This window comes from Chelmon rostratus, chromosome 10, assembly GCF_017976325.1.
Source record: "Chelmon rostratus isolate fCheRos1 chromosome 10, fCheRos1.pri, whole genome shotgun sequence".
NCBI lineage: Eukaryota > Metazoa > Chordata > Actinopteri > Chaetodontiformes > Chaetodontidae > Chelmon > Chelmon rostratus.
In genome coordinates, this window is record NC_055667.1 from 28,211,393 (window position 1) to 28,233,234 (window position 21,842).

The window sequence follows — 21,842 nt, forward strand, 5'->3', positions numbered from 1 at the left end:
CAGAAATCACATTAACCACGTTTGATTCATATTTTAATTGCCTATTATTTAGCACATATTCATATTTTTCATTGTTCAGTGAAATAGTCATTTTATTATTCAGGTTGACAGCTGACTGCACGCGCCAGTAAAAGGATGACGGCACGCAGAGAGTGGAATACCGCTGTTACTTCGGCCACGCCCCCTGACTACGATAGCCATAATTAACCAATAGTGATCCATATAAAAGGATCGGATTATGAGGCGCACTGTCGGTTTTTGAGAAAATTAAAGGCTTTTAGGTGCCTTATAGTGCGGAAAATATGGTGAATATTAAAATCAGATTCAGTGAACGGAGCCCGGCTGTCTATTGTTGTTGCTACCTGTCTGTATAAATGAACAAGTGCATTAATTCGAGTGCACGTTTTAGTATCTCCTGCCCACGATATAGTTTTTTTTTTCTTCATGACACTTTAGGGGCTCCGTAAATTTTCACATCAATTCATGATAACTGACGTTCGTTTCATCTCATAAAATGCATTGTGGTGTTCCACAGAGCAGCTGCCTTGGTCCTCTTCTTTTCTTCTTATACATCACTAGAGTGACTGTCAGTAGAGAAATAACATTACCACGTGTTTCTGGTAATCATACTACAGTTATATTAGTATTTGGTGTCATAAATGCAAATATTTCCACTTTTTGACTGAATAAAGTCACAGTGAGAAAAGAGGCTCCGAAGCAACAGAAACATTTATTTTACAACAGTACATCAGATACTTCATTTATCCACACGTCTGCCGGACAGACGCAAACATGATCAGTCCATGCTACAAACGGAAACCTCTACGTCTCTATGTACTGTGCACTGCGTGTATATACAGCAGGTTTGCCATTTTGCCACTTCATTGCCAAAATGGTTCACATCTAAAGTTCTATACATCCCCTCGACTTACCAGCTAGTCATTAATCAATTATTAAAAACATAAGAAAAATAAAATAAATAAAATAATGCTTCATTATTATCATCATCCGGTCGCTATATTAACACGTAGATCAGCTCGTTATTCATGTCATTGTTTTGGAAGCGTCTTGACTCCAGGCTTCACGCTGCATTCACTCTGCTGCAGGTTTGATCAATGGAGAAAAAATGAGGAAGAGAAAGGAGATTTTGGATTGAACAGTGTGGCGTTTCAGTGGTCACATGACAGGAAGCACAAAACTGATCAAGTACAGAGAATTTGGTTAAAACAGAACATCTGCAGGTTTCATAAAAACATCTTTTTAATCCTCATCTGTTCAAACGTGTTCATACGCTGCTCATACATTAACAGCATGTTAAGAATTTGTGGGATTTGATGGTGAAGACCTGCGTTTATTTGGTTTTACTCTATTTCACTCTTCTTGTAGCCTCACACTGAGCTAATTTAGCACTTTTTAAAGACTTTTATGAACATGCAGATTCCCTGAAACAACCTTTGAAATTTGTGATTGAAATGGAGCCATGACAGAAATTTATTTAGCTCTTATTGCACTTTCTCATGATATGTACACATACATAATGAACAAAGTGTTTGATTGAGGAATCAAAGAAATATAGTGAATAAATGAGTGTGTTTGGTTCAGTGTAGAGAAATCAAATAGTGTTCCTGTGTGTTCCACTATAGCGGCGCTGGAGTGCTGCTCGTGAGCGACAAATAAAGCAAAACTATAAAAAAGCGTTATTCTGCCGAATGATTCACTAACTAACGAGTCTGATTGTTGTAAACGGCTCTTCGGTCGCTATGAGGATTGAATGATCTACAAAACTGCTGTCACACGAACAGATAAGACTTTGGATATCAATATCCTCCCTTCATTAACATAAATAAGAAAAAGAAAAACGATGAAACGAAGTTCTATCGAGACGAACAGAAGAAAGAAAAGAGCCCTTCAGACTTCTGAGCAACTCAAAGGAAATCTAAAATACAGTTTACACGACGTACAGCATGTTCACTTCCTCACAACACAACTGGAAACTAAAACTATCAAACAAGGGACTCAATCTGTCTGTCTGTGTCTCTGTCTGTCTGTCTGTCTGTGTCTCTGTCTGTGTCTCTGCCTGTCTGTCTCTCTGTCTGCCTGTCTGTCTGTCTGTCTGTCTGTGTCTCTGTCTGTCTGTCTGTCTGTCTCTCTGTCTGTCTGTCTGTCGGTCACTAGTGTCCGTTACTGTACTTTGCTGATGACACTGGACTCACACAAACAGCTTTTAGCGTGAACCAGGGAGCTCAATCCTTCATGTGTGGAAGAGAAAGAGGATCGAAGGAAGAAGTGAAGAAGAGGAGGAGGAGGAGGACTACTGCGAATCTACAATAACAAACAATGTGACTGATTGCTGCTGCTGTCGAGGAAGTGAAGCCATGTGATCACTCTTAGGAAACCATGAGAGCGAGAGACTCTGTCAGACTTTCCAAAGACGTTCTGCGATGCAGCGGAGAAACACATGATAGCTGACAGCTATTAGCTAACTGTTAGCTAACAGTTGGCTGTTGGCTAACAGTTGGCTGTTGGCTGTCAGTTAGCTGTTGACTATCAGTTAGCTGTTAGCTAACAGTTAGCTGTTAGCTAGCTAGCTGTTAGCTACCAGTTAGCTGTTGGCTAACAGTTAGCTGTTGGCTATCAGTTAGCTGTTAGCTAACTGTTAGCTGTTGGCTAAAGTTAGCTGTTGGCTATCAGTTAGCTGTTAGCTAACAGTTAGCTGTTAGCTATCAGTTAGCTGTTAGCTAAAAGTTAGCTGTTAGCTATCAGTTAGCTGCTAGCTAAAAGTTAGCTGTTAGCAGCACTTTGTGTCAGCTGGCAGGTGTCACGGTCACAGGAGCCAGAGCTGACACAGATTAAGTCCCAGCAGAGTTTCCTCAGCGAGGACATGTCTGTGTCTGATGCAGCTGAAACCTGGTACCATCAACCCCGCAGCCACAGAAGATCGTGTGTGGAAAGTATTCCAGCTAGAAACAGAGCTGACTCTGCGGCTTCCACGTACATTCTCAGGCTTTAGATGTACAGAACAGAACAATCACCTCCCCAACATTTAATAGTGATTTTTAGGCTTTTGTTTTCCCGTGATGTTAGAAAAACGCCTGTTATCAAGCGTTTCTGATATGCTGGGTCATAAAACTGGCTGAACTCATGGCTGCTGTGTGTCTGTGAAGAAACAGGATCACACACGTGGTGTTTGTTTTCTTCTCTTCCTCCTTCTCCTCTTACTGCACAAAACTTTGAAATACAAAAAAGGATAAAAGTTTGGTCTGAGCCGTTGAGCCCCCGCTGACTGTGAGTGGTGGTGTGTAGTGTTTGCTGGTGTGTGTGAGTGTGTGTGTGTGGTATTATTAATTAATCTTGTAGATGAAAAGAAAATATGAAAATGTAGATGAAAATAACAGATGAACTTGAGTGTGTGTGTGTGCAGTATGTGCATCAGTCCTGTGATTGTGGTGAAGCTGTGTGTGTGTGTGTGTTTATTATTGTTTGATACTGTATTGTCGATTAACTGTAAGGTGTGAACTGTATGTGTGTGTGTGTGTGTGCGTGCGTGTGCGTGTGCGTGTCTAGTATGCGTCGGTCCTGTAGCTTTGGTGGGCATCAGAGGTGAGCTGGGTGGTTTCTGTGGCTGACGACGGCTGCATCACAATAGGCTCACCGCCATCTGAGGAACACACGCACACGCGCACACACACACGCACGCACGCACGCACGCACACACACACACACACACACACGCATACACACGCACACACACACACGCATTACATTAGCAGCAGTTATGTATAACTGACATGCATACATTCATTCTGTAGCTGTGTTTTTTTTGCTGATTTCTGTTTCAGATCTTTGTAAACTGAATATCTTTGAACTGAAGGATAAAAACAAGCATTTTTAAGGTTTTAGTTTGGGCTCTTTGAAATAATGATTGGAAGTTTTTTTTACTATAGTCTGATACTGATTGATTATTAAAAAGACAAGTGACAGACTGACTCATAATGAAACTCTGAAGAGCTCTGTGAGGCTGTGATAGGAAATCCAGGGTTAACAACTGAAGTGTGCAAAGATTCATGTCCTCTGATGTTTACTGTGGACTTCATATTGATTATGATCAAGTGTTGCATATTTAATTGTCTAAATATCACGTTTAAAATGTAAGACTACACAGATGTTATGGCCACATCATAATGAATGATGATGAATATGGAAGGAATCCAAAACCGGGACATTTCGGGGACTTGGTGTAAAACATCCATGCAGTCTTGTAAACATGTTGGAAACTACACCGAGAACCGCGCTGTGCTGCTGCAGCACCATGCCCTCACCTCTCTCGTCAGCGGTCATCTGGGCCTCCAGGTCCTCGGGGGAGACGTAGAACTCGGGCTCCTGGTCCATGGGCGGCCGAGGTTTACATTTCCCGCAGCAGCAGTTACAGCAGCAGCAGAGGCAACAGCAGAAATAACAACCCGTGGTCAGGCAGCAGAAGACGAACAGGGCCTGTGGGACGAAGAGCCAAGAGAGAAGAAGTGAAACGACTGATGAAGGAGAACGTGAAGGAGGCGGAGCATGAGTAGCAGTGACATCAGGAAGCTACAGGAAACAAGAATCATGTGACCATAAAATACCAAACACACTGAGAGTGTTCACGTCCCATCAGCCTTTCTACACTTCAGTCATGAAGAAAGACAGAATGCAGCACAGGTAGTTCACCGTGCAGGTGTCACCCTCACAACCTGCCCCCACCTCCCCGTCCTACCTTCGCCCACCAGCTGGACAGAACAAAGTAGGTGTTGACGTTCTCCTCTCCGAACTGCTCGGCGACGTAGAGCCCCAGCGAGCCGTATTTGTCGTAGATGTTCTTCTTGGTGGCGTCGCTCAGGATGGCGTGAGCGTTGTTGATTTCCTTAAACTTTTCAGCTGCGTCCGGGTTGTCTGGGTTCTTGTCCGGGTGAAACTTCAACGCCAGTTTCCTGTGAAAAGACAGAGAGAAGAGAGGATCTGTAAAAACGCACACAAACAGACACAAGAAGGATTCTCTGTCGCAGCAGACGCTTGCATCGTGTTAGTAATGACGTTAATGAGAAGCTGTGCCGGCACCCTCAAACTGAGGCAGCTACCTGGAATAACCTGGTAACAGGTGTGAAAGAGGCCTTCGTGTTGGAACTGTCCGTCAGGCACATGAAGATGGGTCATTCAGAACAAAACGTTGTACTTAACAAGCTAAAATATTAAAAACATTTTCAATATTTCCCAAACTGTGTACGTTTGACTTTGATTCTGCTGTTTCTTTGCTTTTTTCTTGTGCCCCCGTGCAGACAGGAGTCTCTGTCTGGTTCAGACTTTGGTTTCAGTGTTGAGAGCCTGAATGTCGCAGCTGAAAGGAGGTTGGTACTAACGTAACAACACAGAATCTAAGATGCTTTTCAAAACATTTATTTTGGAAAAATAAATCTTCCATTAAGTTTCAGACATATTAAATGTGAACAAATCGGAGCAGAACAATCTAAATTCTTTTCCTTTGTCTGGTTTACAACATGGAACTCTGAATCAATGAATCTTCTGATGAACTGAAGGATGAAGTTTTCCTTCATGTCTTCTTCAGCTAAATAAACTGTTTAAAAAGTCTCTTGGATCAGCTGAAGATGCATCGTCACAGAGCTGAAAACAGGCTGTTTTTCTGAGATACAAGGTTCTCACAGGACAAACATGTGATGATCTTATAGAATATGATGCATCGCTGCAGATTAAACCAGCCAACAGGATATAAAGTAGTTCAGATGAGCTCAACCTGAAACATCTACGGCAGGAATATAAATCCACAAACATCAGAGATGATGAGAAACACTGACAGGAACATTTTACTGATACACCAACACTTTCACTGTAAGTACTTTAAGTACAATTATCTGATAATACTTTTACTTCAGTACATATGACACTGTTTCAACTTCATTTAATCCTGTTGACCTGACCCATTAAAAGTGCTGGTCACAGCCCTCTGGCCCCCTCTAGTGGTTTACAATGCAAAGCGTCACTATTAACTCCACATTACACGTTTTTACTGTCACATACACAATCACACACAGTACATGGTGGAGTGAAACTGAAAAATTGAACAGCCTAAGACTGACTACATCTACCTGCACACTGATTTTCCACTATTATAAGACAATATTCTGGGTATAATGTAAAGTCATGTAAACAACATGTTCAGTTTAGATTATTTTGAATGCAGAAGACATCAGGGACATATCAACATGTTTACAAGTTTACAGCACAAATGAGACAATATAGCCAATGAGTTTCATGAGGATGGATTCAGCTTGTTTTTGAGTGAGCATTAAAATGATTACTGAGTCAAGTGTCTAATCTTGAGTGTGTGTGTGTGTGTGTGTGTGTGTGTGTGTGTGTGTTCGTTCATTAACACACACCTGTAGCATTTCTTAATGTCCTCTGTCGTGGCGTTCTTGTCGACTCCCAGCACGATGTACAGCGATTCTCCAGATGTGGAGAGAGTTCTCTGTCTCTGCTGCTCCATGGCCTCTCTCTCTCTCGCTCTCTCTCTCTCTCAGCCTCTCACCTGTCAGGTAAAAACGAGAAAAGAAATAAAGAAGCTGATGAAAGTTTCAAATCAACAGAAGTTGTTTTCTTATTGTCCAGTTCAAGTCCTCCATTGGGCCTCTTGACTTTTCCTCTTGCACATATTATTTCATGTCCTGACTGAATAATCCAGCACACATATTTGTTGCATTTAGCTAAATTTTTAATTACCGAATAGAAGTATTGATCAGATTGATTGATTCCACCTTTTATGCTGAATGTAAAGCTGCATGTGGCCAGATGGCCTCTGACTTCTGCGTTAATGTGGTGCTGTGGGGTTTCAGGGTGTGTGGAGGAAGGGAAAGGAATAAATGAGTCTAACCAGGGTAACCTACGTTTGTGTCACACAGCTAGGCAGAGAGATTTACATTGTCTGTCCTGAATGAATCTCATCTTTCTGCAGGAGCTGCAAACAAGACGCTAACCAGAACTACAAGAAGAAGACAGAAACACTGCAGTAGAGAGGCAGGAGGAAGCTGAGAGCCGATACAGGTAAGTTAGTTTCTGTTAGCAGGAGGAAACACGGCAGCCACAGTTTAAAGAAGGAATCTCGGTTTTTCTAAACATCCAAAGGAGAATTTCCATTGATTTCTCAGAGAAGAAAATTCCCAGAATGCTTTGTGAAGTGAAGCAGTGCAACATAGAGGATGGAAAGAAATCCATTTCTTCACAAATAATCATACAGAAATGTTAAAAACAGTCAAACAGCTCTGGTACGTCTGAGACTATCTGACCCCTGAAAGAACAAACAACATGAGAGAAAACATACAGTATATCATGCCTCACTCCCTGTCACACCCCCAGACAACAACTTTTATTGACAGACTGATGACCATCAGTGTGAGCTAACTGGTCCATCGTCACTGTGTCGGCATTCAGCGGATCATGGATTCTGTGTGAGGACGCTACCTGAGGGCTGCTGTCAGGTGTCTGTAGTTTAAGAATTTAAGAAGCAATCAAAATGAAAATCAGACCAAATGAATCAGATTTCTCTGGTGGCTCCCTCTCTCTTTCATCTCCGTCTTTCTATCTCTCTCTTATTTGTGTGTTGGGGAGGAACAGAAATCACACCTGAACCTAAACTGAACCCACAAACATCTTCAACAGTGTCGCCCAGTCGTTTGTTCCGGAACAAAGCTGTCACTATATAAAAAAAGGTGCAACTCTCTCACCATATCTGCAGAACGAAATAAGGAAATGGAGACTATTACCATGACTCACAGACACCTTCCTGCAAGATAACAACTGTCACTGTCCACGCTATAAATGGAGAGTAGAGTTTATAAAACCACACTCGACCGAGTGAACGGTGCTGTTTTGAATTGTTCTGACTGAATGGATCAGGAACTTACTTCACTGTACACAGGCTGGTACGTAGCATGAAGAGATGATTAGCTATCCAAACTCTGGTGGTTAACCGCTGGTGGAGAAAAACTTCATTCCTTCAGTTGCTTCACGTGACTCATTGTTGTCTTAAAGGTCAGCATAATGAGGAACATATCAACTCAACATCCAAAGACAAACACTACTGCCATCTAGCACGTAGACGGTCAGTTTCATTTCTGACTGTCAACAGGAAAACAGTTTATCTAGTGTGGGAAACCCCACAGGTGTCCTCTTTATCCAGACTGTAGCAGCTATAGCGTTCTCTTCATACTGATTTAAGAGCTGAAGCTTGTGTCATGTGATATTAGCATTGTTGCTAAATCACCTAGTAAAAGCCTGACATCTGAAGAGTCAGGGACGGTACTGCAGGTCAGTCCCCCCAGCAGAGGAATCATGAAAAACAACAGTAAATCCATCCACTGTGGGGCGACAGGGCTTGTGTACAGCAGACCACAGTACACTAACAACACAATACACTCATCCACAACAACATCAACAACAACAAGAACAACAGCAACAACATCAACAACAGAACAACAACAACAACAACATCCACAACAACAACAAGAACAACAAGAACAACAGCAACAACATCAACAACAGCAACAACAACAACAACAACAGCAACAACAACATCAACAACAACATCCACAACAACAACAAGAACAACAGCAACAACATCAACAACAGCAACAACAACAACAACAGCAGCAACAACAACAGCAACAACAACAACATCCACAACAACAACAAGAACAACAAGAACAACAGCAACAACATCAACAACAGAACAACAACAACAACAACATCCACAACAACAACAAGAACAACAAGAACAACAGCATCAACAACAGCAACAACAACAACAACAACAACAGCAACAACAACAGCAACAACAACATCCACAACAACAACAAGAACAACAGCAACAACATCAACAACAGCAACATCCACAACAACAACAAGAACAACAAGAACAACAGCAACAACATCAACAACAGCAACAACAACAACAACATCCACAACAACAACAAGAACAACAGCAACAACATCAACAACAGCAACAACATCAACAACAGCAACAACAGCAACAACATCAACAACAGCAACAACAGAACAACAACAACAACATCAACAACAACAACAACAGCAACAACAACAGCAACAACAACATCAACAACAACAACATCCACAACAACAAGAACAACAAGAACAACAGCAACAACATCAACAACAGCAACATCCACAACAACAAGAACAACAAGAACAACAGCAACAACATCAACAACAGCAACAACAACAACAACATCCACAACAACAACAACAACATCCACAACAACAACAAGAACAACAGCAACAACATCCACAACAGCAACAACAGAACAACAACAACAACAACAACAGCAACAACAACATCAACAACAACAGCAACAACAGCAACAACAACAACATCAACAACAACAACATCAACATCAACAACAACATCCACAGCAACAACATCCACAACAACAACAAGAACAACAAGAACAACCGCAACAACATCAACAACAGCAACAACAACAACAACAACATCCACAACAACAACAAGAACAACAGCAACAACATCAACAACAGAACAACAACAACAACAACATCAACAACAACAACAAGAACAACAGCAACAACATCCACAACAGCAACAACAGAACAACAACAACAACAACAACAACAGCAACAACAACATCAACAACAGCAACAAGAACAACAGCAACAACAACAAGAACAACAGCAACAACATCAACAACAACATCAACAACAACATCAACAACAACAACAACAAGAACAACAGCAACAACAACAAGAACAACAGCAACAACATCAACAACAACAACAACATAAACAACAACAACAGCAACAACAGCAACAACAACAACAGCAACAACATCAACAACAACAACAACAACAACAACAACATCAACAAAAACAACAACAACAACAACAAAAGCAACAACATCAACAACATCAGCATCAACAGCAACAGCAACAACAACATCAACATCAACAACAAAAACAACAGCAACAACAACAACATCAACAAAAACAACAACAACAACATCAACAACATCAACATCAACAACATCAACATCAACAACAAAAACAACAGCAACAACAACAACATCAACAACAACAACAACAGTGGGCTACTTGAACAACAAGGCAGGAAGAGAGATGATTATAAGCCATAAAAACACATTTGCACATTGGAACAAATGCTCTCACTGGACGTTAATTATTTCTACGTGAATTTGTTATTCGTGTACAAAAACTGTTGTTAAGACAACAGATTTGAGGTTTTAGAGGGAAATCAACTTCCTGACCTCTGAACTGAGCTGTAACAGAGCCCTCTCTCTCTGGTTGGTATGACCCCGTCAGACAGCCGGTGTACGGGGGGTTAGCAGGCTTAGAGACCACAGCCAGCAAATCCAGCTACACAGACAGCCGGGACCAGACTGCCAGACTTCAATGAAGGAAAAGAAGCTTCACGCTGTCTTCACACTAGACCTGGACCTTTCTGATGAGCAATTATCACTCCGTGATTCACGGGATGAATTTCGCTTCCCATCACAGACGTATCAGTGTGATTTACACAAATATTTAAATACTCTTCATGGGGTTTATTCTATGAGACTGAAATAATAAATCCAAAAACCTCTAAGTTAACTGACATGAGCGACTCCATTAAGCAATGATCGTGTTCCAGCAGGTGTTCTTTTATATTTAATCTGAATAAGATGCTGCTCACATTTCAAGTGAGAAATTTGTCCAAAGTTTCTTAAATTCAAGATTTGTCTGGTGACACATTAACTGGAGACATTTTACATGGACATTTATAGTTAGTGCTCTCTGATGAGCAAAGGGATGCACTAAGATAAAACTGGCAATAATATCAGATATACCAGTTTATCACTCACACTGTAACTGTATCACACTGTGTGTGTGCGCGCGTGTGTGCGTGTATGTGTGTGCGTGTGTGCACATGTGTGTGCGTGTGTGTGCGTGTGTATGTTTGTGTGCGTGTGCGTGTGTGTGCGTGTGTGTGTGCACTGCGTCACTGGAGCAGTGAGTGGGAGGAGGTTAACTTTAGCAGATTGTCACTGGTGGGACAAACGTGGATGTGGACTAACACTGTTTATGGGGTGTTTCTTCTATACTCAAACACACTGCACATGCAAAGCTGCAGCTCAGTGTGTCATATTCAGTGGAATATTAAGATGCCAAATAAACTGACCCAGGCTAACAGAAATATTCATACATGTTAAAAGTCCTTCGTGTCAGCGTTAGCATAAAGCTCAATATGGCACCAGATGGTTGGTACTGCCACGGCCAACCAACAACACCTCAACAACAACACGCCTGACAACGATCGATTTAACACATCCCTAAATCCCGCCCACTACTGTGGCTCGGATTATCCAGTCACAACACGATTCCACCTCCCTCCTGACAGGGATTAACCAATGAGGGTGATTCATCTGTATGACAGGGATTATCAGCATGCAGAGAGACTGGGGTAGTGTGTGTGTGTGTGTGCGTAGTGAATAATCACATCCAACCACCACAGTGAGCCTAAACAGGAGAGTCTGCCCACCTGACGTGGCAGCCAATGACTGTTTGTCTTATTGAATGAGCCGTAAATCAAACTGGCCATTCACAGGAAGACTCAGACTGGAGAGCATTAACACTCGGTGTAATGAGTGTGACAGCATATGGTCAGGGTCTTAGAGTGTGACTGAGTGTGAGACTTCCACACCTGAGACACTGAGCATGCACAGCTCGAGCTCAGCCTCGCTCTGCTTCACGTTCACCTGACGGCCACAGTTTTCTCTCAACGAGAGCGGAAAACTGACTTTGCTGCATTATTTGTTTTATGTAGGTTCACGTGTCCAAACTGCAGCCAAATCTGCAGATTGACAGAAGGCGATACGGATAAATCCTCTGTCACAATATATTAACTTCACATTATGGCAACAATACATTTTCTAGAAAATCTATTAAAAGATGTTAATATATAAAATAACATGAGAGGAATTCTTTTTTCCAGCAAATCAAATCAAGAAAATTCAACACATTGATGTCTAATGACTGATTTTTACCATAAAACAGTCCTGCTTGTTAATAGGTCGCACCATCCTTCACATGTCGAGCGACAAAGTTCCTGATGTGTCCAGAAAGGCTCAGATTCCTCCTCTGCAACAGGGCTGGACCCGATGTCATTTTTTTTACATTAGAAGCGTCTTTTGAGGTTTCTGAATAAAGCTTCAAATGTCATCATATTTTATGACATCATCACCCCAAAAATCATCATAAAAGGGATTAATCTGATTAAATTATTTTAATTTCACATTTTTTAAACTCAAACTCTGAACTGTCTGGTGCAGAAGTTTGGTGTGAACATCGTGCAACAGATGGAGGCTGTAACCTAGGCAACAATGTCACAAACTAGTTTTCTCTAGCCTGATGAATAAAAATAACCCAACATCCCAACAACCTTCAGAAGCAGGAAAAAATCCACAGAGCTTAAAAGAAAAAGCAGAAATCAGTGTACATCCTAGAACAAAGTCTGCCCAACAATTCCACACGTGTCTGTAACTTCAGCTCAGAATAACAAGCATCACTGCGTGTTAGAACAGCTGCATCGTTCAGGACTTCACTCAGCTCTGCTTGGCTTTATGAATTGTGTAACTGGGCTCTGCAAGATGTTAACGTGGTCTCCATAACAAACAAAGCACAATGAAAAAGGCTGCCAAAGATGGTGTTGTCTCTATACTCTGTGTGACTTGATGCCTAAACACAGTAACATAGTCTTTGTGTTGAGGATTCCTGGATCATACTGTCAGCACATGAATCATCTGACAACATCAGCAACTTGAAAACAGAGGAAAGAACATAAAAGCAGCAAAATAGAAACGTGGCAAACAGCACTTGTACAACATGATGCAACAAATCATGTGCTATTAACCGACTGAGGCTTCGTGTAGTGAGGGCAAGCATTTTCAGAAGAACAGAGTGCAGAGAAGAAAGTAGTGCAACACATCCTTTCTTAAGAAAAAGTGTTAAATTGCACTGTTCTGACCCACAAATCCAAACTCAAAGGGTTTAAAAAATCTGTACAAGTACAGATCACATGACAGATTAACAACCATTACACATGCTGGCTCGATATATCGACCGATGTGAGCTTTTGCCACCGGCCTGTAGCTGCTGAGCTCCTCGTGCTGCAGGGTCTTTGGCACTGGGACCACGCAGCATGTCTTCCACAGCTGAGGAACTCCTGCAAATACCATTATCTGTTTTTTCCAAAAGCCCAGGAAGCGGCTAATTAAAACTCTGAAGACACGAAACCTTCAGCATAAACAACTACTTCACGACGAGGGCCGGCCCAGAACAACGAGTCAGACACAAAGTTAGACTCCGCTGGAGAGGCTGGAAGGTTTGGGCCTTGCTCAAGACATGAAGTGAGACTGCAGAGGAAGACTGGTGTGACGGATTCACTTCCCTTCACTGAGATCTCAATCAGCAGTTCATCAAGCAGAAGTTCATTTCAAAAGTCAAATGGTTGGAGAATATGGCAGCTGTGTGTGACGCTTCGGTCAGAATTATAATATTTAAAATAGTTAAAGCCCTTTTACGCTGTGTGTGTGTGTGTGTGTGTGTGTGCGTGTGTGTGTGAGTGTGTGTGTGTGTGTGTGTGTGTATGGAGGAAACTAGGCCAGCCTGTATCAACTTAATGACCACTCACCCTGCAGTTATAACCTCACCTCTGGTAAACAAGCAACGTGACCAACTCCCATTTCTGAGGGGATGTGTGTGTGTGTGTGTGTGTGTGTGTGTGTGTGTGTCCTTACTTTAAACCTGGTATTAAACCTCTGTTTATCCAGGGAAGGCTCACTGGGACACACTGGAAGACACCTGTCTTTACCTCAGCCAGTGTGTCTCTGTTCTACAGGACTGTTAATCTTCTTCTGTTGTTTCAAACTGAGGTCGCTGTTTTAGGACTCTCACAGCAGGCTTTGGTCCACTGTCTGTTCTGTGTCTTCTGTGTCTTGTGGTTATTGTGGTCATGTACTTTCGGTGATGATTCCAGGGTTTGGCTCCATGTTCACCATCTGAACGTGCTCACTGTGTGTAGTTGCTGTTGATGGACCCAGAACACGCCTCTTAAGATTTTAAACATCGCAATCTGTGGTCACGCCGACTGCTGACACATCATTCAGAGTTACAGAGCAGCACTATGAGACGCGGTGTGGAGGGCGAAAGACAAAAGAATAAAGACAAGTAGCACATAGAGAAGAGAGACCGAGCCAGCCCACAGTACAGTGGCAGACACAGAACATGTTCGGCCCTAACCCTGAAACCCCAGCAGGCACTCCACTGATCTTTACATCGCTCCAGAAGCCCCCGGCAGGAAGCTCCAACTTCCCAACTATCTTTAAATCTACTGAGTGCAGACTCAGAGGATACAGCCTCCACTGCTGCTGTGGCTCTTTGTCGGTCAGTCCTCTTTTAAAATAAACAACACAATAAATAACTCATTTTTTATATATTCAAGAGGAATCAACTTATTCTAAACTGCTTGGCTTCCTGTGATGCCCCCCAGCCTGTCAGTATGACTGACTCCACCAGCTGCTGTCTGTACACACACACACACACACACACACACACACACAGACACACACACACAGACACACACACAGACACACACACACACAGGAGGTACAAATTTAATGTAAATGACGCAGGAAACGTCTCTTTTGTTGACACCATTATAAGTTTTTAAGTTTTTGTATCATCTACCGCCTCTCTCCATCCTATGTCTCCATCCTATGTCTCCATCCTATGTCTCCATCCTGTGTCTCCATCCTATGTCTCCATCCTATGTCTCCATCCTGTGTCTCCATCCTATGTCTCCATCCTGTGTCTCCATCCTATGTCTCCATCCTATGTCTCCATCCTGTGTCTCCATCCTGTGTCCATCTTTCCCTCCTATTGTCTTTCTTGGCATTACCTTTTCCTCCCTCTTCTTCAGTTCATATCTGTCTTACTCTTCTTCTCCATCACTCTCGCTGTCATTCACCTTTCCCTGTTTCTGCTCTCCACCTTCTTCATCACTTCCTCATCAACGTGTCACTCCATCTCTAAGCTCGTTCTGATATTTGAACCTTTCTGTCTCTCAACTCCACCCACACCACCTTTCCTCTGAGTGTCAGTTATGCTTCTCTTCACTGTTTCTCCTCCACTTCCACTTCATCTCACCCTGTTTATATGGCATGAGTATAACATGGTGATCATTGGTTATTGAATTACTGCGTTTCATGAACTTCCAAGCTCATTTTACAAAAATGCATAAAGACGTTCTCCTAAAAGCTTTCAGTAAATAGAAGACAGATGCTGCTCATTAAGAAAAAGAGTGAGGCGCTGTTATCAAGGACACATTAACGAGTACAGCTTCTTACTCTGCAGGCTGCACACATTCACATCCTCTTCAGCTCCTCTCTCACCGCTCAGATATTCATCTCCAAGTGGTCTTCTGAGAGTCTGACCTCTTCTCCCACCTGCTGTTACTAGTGTGGCTTTTATAATCAAGTAAAAATGCTCCGACAAACACCAGAACCAGTCATTAACTTCTGATCATAACAGAGCAGAGAGACAGAGTCGACAGACAGGAACATGCTAAAGTGATCATTCTTACAATCAATTCACAATCAAAAGGAAATGTTTCTTGCTTTCAGCTGATTTTTTCACTTTTCATTGTTTCAAAGTATTGTAAATCAAATAAACCACCTTGAGGGACTTTTGTTCTATATGTGGCATATCTGATGTGCATCTGTCATTATTTTTTCTGTTTCATTGATTAAACAGTGAAGTCAATCAATGACAAATGAAAGTAAAAGCTGCAGCCCTCCAGGAAAGACAGTAGAAAAACTGGTAAAGAGACAGAATTAAGTACATATCATGTTCAATTTGACTTGTATTCCTGATCACTGATGTGTCCTGAGGTTAGAATTGTTGCAGCTTCTCAAATGAGTGAATTTAATACTTTATGCTGGTATTACATAGCAGAACTGGTGCTATCTCTCTACTGTTGTGCTTAGTTTGTTACAAAACTTAATGTATCTTGCTTTACATGTGTAGTTATTTAGTTTCATTGTTTTATTGGTAATTTTAAAATGTATTTCATGTGTTGTGATCAGGGCATCGTTACAAAAGACAGCCTGCTGTCAATAGCCTTCTAAATTTACTGGAATATCTTTGGGTAGTAAGATAACAAGAAGCTTCACACAGAGAAACAAAAACACTAACAGACACACACGTCAGTCAGTGTGTGTGTGGCCACACACAGACATACACACACACACACTAGTTCCCATCACTTTGGGGACATTACGAAGACCCTTACCATAACCCTAACCTCAACCTTAACCCTTAAGTCTTCACCCTCACATTAAATGATTTTCATTATGAGGATTTGCATTTTGTCCCCACAAGTAAGTGAAGTCCCCACAACTCGACTGTGCAAACAGATTAATGTCCCCACAACAAGAGTAATACACGGCATACAGACACACACACACCTGCTGCATGACCATCAGTAGGTGGTAATGCAACCTCAGGGCTATACTGCACGCACGCACGCACGCACGCACAAACACCTCTCCACGACCTGCTTTCCCCTCAGTCTCGACATCTTAGCGCAGGGAGCTAACCCAATTCCTTTTTTGTATTTAAAAAATATATATCTAAACGCACAAATGAAAAAATATCTCGAAGTTGGAATTTCCACAGGTTCTATGAAACCCAGGCAGAGAAAATGAATGAAAAAACATCGTCCCATATCTGCATGACAACAATTGAGAAAACCCTTTGGCAAGGCATTATGTCTAAAAGCCTGGCAGACCCTCAGCAAAAGAAAACTGGCTGTTCCAGTCCACTCAGGTGTGAAACCACAGTGTTCTGTTCTAATGTCGCTAAAACAAGCTCTGTCTTAATTAAAAGGCTTTCTGTGAAGCTCTCACACCACAGCTCCTCTTAGCACGCTTTGCATTACTAGGTCATCCACTGAGAAACTCTGAGCCTCATACAAACACACAGAGGGTGGGAGAGTCCGGGTGAAGAAGATGGAACGACACAGGTAGACAGAGGGGAGACGGCTGGGTCGGGGGGGACGGAGATGGACTGACGGAAAGAAAACAGGGACTGATTCAGGGTGAGACAAAGAGACAGAAAGTGCAGACAGTGGCAGGAGAAGAGAAACTGAAGGTGAATATTTGACAGTCCCATGTGACTTGTGATCACAGGACTGTTACACCATCCTGTCTAGAGGACAAGCTCATGCAGGACTCATGACCTGAGGCTGAGCAGCCACAAGCTCTCATTCACATGGAAACATGCTTCCTTCAAGAGATCTGTGCTTTCTCTCATGAACAGGACAACAGACACCTGCAGACACCTGCACCACAGGGTAGTTTTACCACTGTGATTACTTACAGGGAGACTTTTCTGAAGATGAAGACATCAAATTGAAATCCACGTCCAGTTTACGTGCATCTCCTTTCAGAAATGTCACACTCAGCTGTCACTAACTCAACAGTTAATTATACTGTTTCTAACAGTTTACTGCTGCTGTATAACACCAACATAAACTAAAACAATTTCACACTAACGAGCAGGGCTGCAGCTACTGATTACATCACTGATTCATCTGCCAGTTGTCTTCATGAGTAATCCATCAGTCGTGTAGTTTATAACAAATCAAAAAAATGTGAAAAATGCTTATCACAATTTGTCAGAGCCCAAAGTGACGTCTTCAGATTGCTTTTTTTGTCCAACCAACAGTCCAACACCGGAAAGATCTTCATTTGTTGTCATAAATGACGAAGAAAAGCAGCAACAAACTTAAAAAAAACCTGAACCTGCAAATATATATAAAAAAGATACTCAGTTCAGAAAGATTAAAAATAATCAAGAAATTCTCACATCTGAGACTCTGAAACAAGCAAAAGTTTGTGGTTTTTGCTCGACAAGTAGCTGAAACAGTGGGTTTCTTGTTGGTCAACTGAATAGTGGATTAAATGATTTAGCAGCAAACATGGTAGCTGATGAAGAGTTTACCAGCCACGGTCAGAATGTATTGAATTTGGCTGCATGTGACTTCCCAACTAATTTTCTCTTGAGTCTTCTACGACCCAGGATCCTACCTGCGTCATAATTCAGGTGTGAGACAGGGACCCACTGCTGTTAATGAGTGTCTCTGTTAAAAAACAACTCATTTTCACTCTGAGTGTTGTCAGTGTTACTGAACTGCAGAACCTGAGAATTTACACAAATAGAAAGAAGACTGTGACTGCACTGCTCACCACACCTCAATAAGTAATGTCAAAGCATGCATTCTACATCTGGACAGCTGACTCAAACACTTCCTGTAATGCCGCTGATTTGGGTATGTCCAAGTGCAACATGCATGTAAAATTCAGCCAGAAGAGAAGTGTGCTGCGGCAGTGTTCACCCCTCTATGAGTCTGCTGAAGGACTCTGCATACAATGAAACTTTAAAAAACATAAGAACTGAAAGGTAACAGCCCAGGAGTGCATCACTGTATTATAAAATAGTAAGTAGTGGGCTGGTCTGTCCCTCATTAATTGGTTTGGAAAATGGGAATCAATCAATCATGATTTGGGCGAATCTGTAAAAACTCAGTCCCTGCAGTCGTCTACAACTCTTTTTTTATTCTAATGTCAGAGGCTGAATCCGAACCCTGTCACCCCTCTGTGTGGGGATAGAAATATCAATACCAAATACCAGTGAGCCAAAGCAGGAGTCCCAGCTGGGGGATAATTTTAGGTTTTCAAGGGTCACAGCAGAGACACTCTGACAGGAAACTACACTGCACCACAGCTAATTAACATTAGTGCGGTTCAGAATAAGCAAAATAGATCATTGGTAAATGATGGACAGAATCTATAATTACATTTAAACATTTTAAAGCTGCTATACTGCAAAAACATCAGTAAGAAAAATGTACAGCTTCTCAAATGTGAGGACTTTCTCTTTTATCTCTTTATATTATCTAAAATTAAATATTGGCCAGAACAAGACATTAAAAGAAATTATCTTGGGCTCTGGGAAACCTTTTTCTCATTTTGTGACATTCTACTGGCTTAAGTTAACTAATTAGTGGAAAAAGAATAACAGATGAATCCATAATGAAAATGCTAGCTGCAGCTCTAGCTCATAATAAAAGCCCGTGAACTGAATGACATTTAGTTCCCAGCGTAGCTGCAGTGTGGCAGCAGTGATAATCTCCCTGTCTGACCTAGTCCTGGTCTGTTATCTAGGTGAACCTGATTCGATGTGACTGGCTCTGGTGTGAGTCACTGATGACCACTTGTACCAGAGCTCCTTCTGAGGATGCATTTCACCATCATGTGTTCCCCTCAGCCCTTACGTAGAGCAGCTGACTCAGAGAAAATAATGTTATTTGGTAAAATGTTTCCTGGACATGTACTGTAAAACAAAGCTGACTCAGATATGACACTATAAAGAGTTTGCTCCCTGAAATCGATGCAATTTATGCATCACTTAAGCACTTGATGAATGGAAACATCATGCATTTAAACAGATAATAACTAGTCACACCTTTGAATTCAGTGTGGGCTACGACTGAACGGCTGGTAAAATACTTGTCCGTCTGCCGGTGTGCCTGGAAATGCCCTGTCCCTGATAATGGCATCCTCTAAAATGGCTTGTACAGTATCTGGACAAGAAAAGCCACTGAGAGATTGTGTACTCTGTCATTTGAGTATAGGTGCACCACTACTGATATACTTTTTATAGTGATGTCAATATCTAGTATTTTTGAGAGTCTTAATATAAATGCGAGGACAAACAGATTACTTTATGTGATTACATTCATCAGGACCATTTTATCAGGACAACTCCAAGCATCAGTACCTCAGTAAGTTGTGCAGCTGATGCAACGTACTTGATTGGAGTATTCATGTAGTGTAGTGACAGTCGTTTTCACTCGTAGAAACTACTTCACGAATGTGTGTAAATAATCTCTGTAAAAACTACATACAGAAGCCCAATCTCAAATGAATTTTGTTTTCATTATGTTAATTGCCTGTTTTTTGCATTAAGGAAATAAAGTTAAAAAAAAAAAAAACTACATACATATCCATATATATGTGTACAAGTAATTGATCTTCTTCGCTAGCTTCAAAGATACAGCAGAAGTTTTTCTTCACAGATTTCTTTTAAAGAAAGTTTGGCTGAATCACTGTGTTGGTGGTCATATTATTCTAAACTAGACAAACTAGTTCTCAGTTGCCAAATGACTGTTCTCATACTGATATCAAGACTTTGCTAACGCTTGTTTTATTTGATTATACTTTTATTCTTCTGCAGGTTGGCAGGTACATTCAGTGACCAGAAGAAAACATCACGAAAAAGACAAATCCACAATCAGTCATATATCAGATGTAAGTAACATCGGACCAATACCATCCCGCTTTTAAAACTTTTTATCAAACAAAAGAAAACACTAAGCAGATAGAACACACTGTTGTAACATTGCTGCGTTGGATTATTCCACTAAGATCTGCAAACAAAAAACTAATTCATAAAGGAGAGAAACACATTACATTTCAGTCATTTCAGTCATGACAAAACATGGATCTGGCTGGGACTAGTTATGGAACCAGACTTTGAGGGTCTATGCTCAGAATCACAGGTGAGAATGAAAAGGTGTAATAACTGATGAATAGCACGATTTACAATGGAGGACTGTCTGCCTGCAGCTGTCCAGAGAAACATTACAACTAGAGTTTATGATAGACCCAAAGTGGCTGTCCAGAGCCAAAACTGCAAATGTCATTATTCCATAATGACATGTTTTTAACGTCTTCTGCCATTAACGTGATACACTCTGTCACAGCCACACAGTCAGCCAGTCTGACACCACCTGCCACTCCATATACACATCACATGAGGACAGGAGGAGGACAGGACAAGACAGACAGCGGCTCCACTCCAGCTATTTCTAAACCAAGAATAGGAACTGCCCCGATGAGAACAATGCAATGGAAATAATGTCAACTACTCAGCTACAGATACTTACAGAGCCTGGCTATTCTGTTGACACGCTACTTGTTAAGGAAGTTGCACCTGTCGCGCTAACATTTCAAACGAAAGGCGACATCAACAACACATTAGCCCCTCTCCTGGCTATAGACTACAAATCCGGATTTATCCTGTGATGTCTTCTCACTGTTTTACTCAGGACTGATCAATCATTCACGTTACAACCCACAACAATCGATAAGACGACCCGGCACCTGAACCCAACGTCTCACGTACTGTGGGGCTCTCGCTTCGTGACTGCTAACCGAACTAGAAAATACCGGTCGGCTCGAGAATCAAACCGTGGTTAAAGCGGATAATCTCCAGGCACCGCATCAAAGGAACACACACAGCATCCATGTTGGCTCGTCAGCCCATAGCCTAGCCCGTACTGAGCGATATTCCCGGTTTGAATAAGCCAGCTAGCACTTAGCTCGCTAACTAATCCAAGGGCAGCAGCCTTCTAGCTAACTTTGTGCATGTCTTACCTTTTTTCAATGCCGGGCAGTGTGGCTCCTGTTTTTCAAGTGAAACGTGACTCGATTTTTATAATTCTCGCATCCCAGTTCGGCTTTGCTTTCCGCCGTTAAACCATTCAAACAGCCGTTACAACCACCGCGCTAACGGCTACACCAGCAGGGAGTGAGCTGTCAATCTGTGCAGAGCGGTCGCGCGGACACCCTCCCACTCACCCTCTGCTCGTC

The 21,842-nt window shown here is 41.9% G+C and overlaps 1 protein-coding gene across 1 annotated transcript; it reads right to left on the reverse strand.

Annotated features, from left to right (window-relative positions):
- Window positions 1-713: 713 nt before the first annotated feature.
- dnajc5ab (DnaJ (Hsp40) homolog, subfamily C, member 5ab) lies at window positions 714-21,780 on the reverse strand. The gene is made up of 5 exons (XM_041945614.1): window positions 21,627-21,780; window positions 6,426-6,574; window positions 4,751-4,964; window positions 4,320-4,491; window positions 714-3,658 (listed from the first exon to the last, which is right to left on the reverse strand). Exons 2-5 carry the CDS (start codon window positions 6,530-6,532, stop codon window positions 3,561-3,563), a joined length of 591 nt encoding a protein of 196 aa, XP_041801548.1. The 5' UTR covers window positions 6,533-6,574; window positions 21,627-21,780; the 3' UTR covers window positions 714-3,560.
- Window positions 21,781-21,842: the final 62 nt, after the last annotated feature.

Excerpts from the sequence above, each read along its gene's own strand:
- dnajc5ab (XM_041945614.1), bottom strand. The coding sequence starts at position 6,532 with ATGGAGCAGCAGAGACAGAGAACTCTCTCCACATCTGGAGAATCGCTG. Across the intron at positions 4,965-6,425 it reads GACATTAAGAAATGCTACAG|GAAACTGGCGTTGAAGTTTC; the intron begins GTGTGTGTTAAT and ends GTCTTTTCACAG. Across the intron at positions 4,492-4,750 it reads TGTCCAGCTGGTGGGCGAAG|GCCCTGTTCGTCTTCTGCTG; the intron begins GTAGGACGGGGA and ends TTCGTCCCACAG.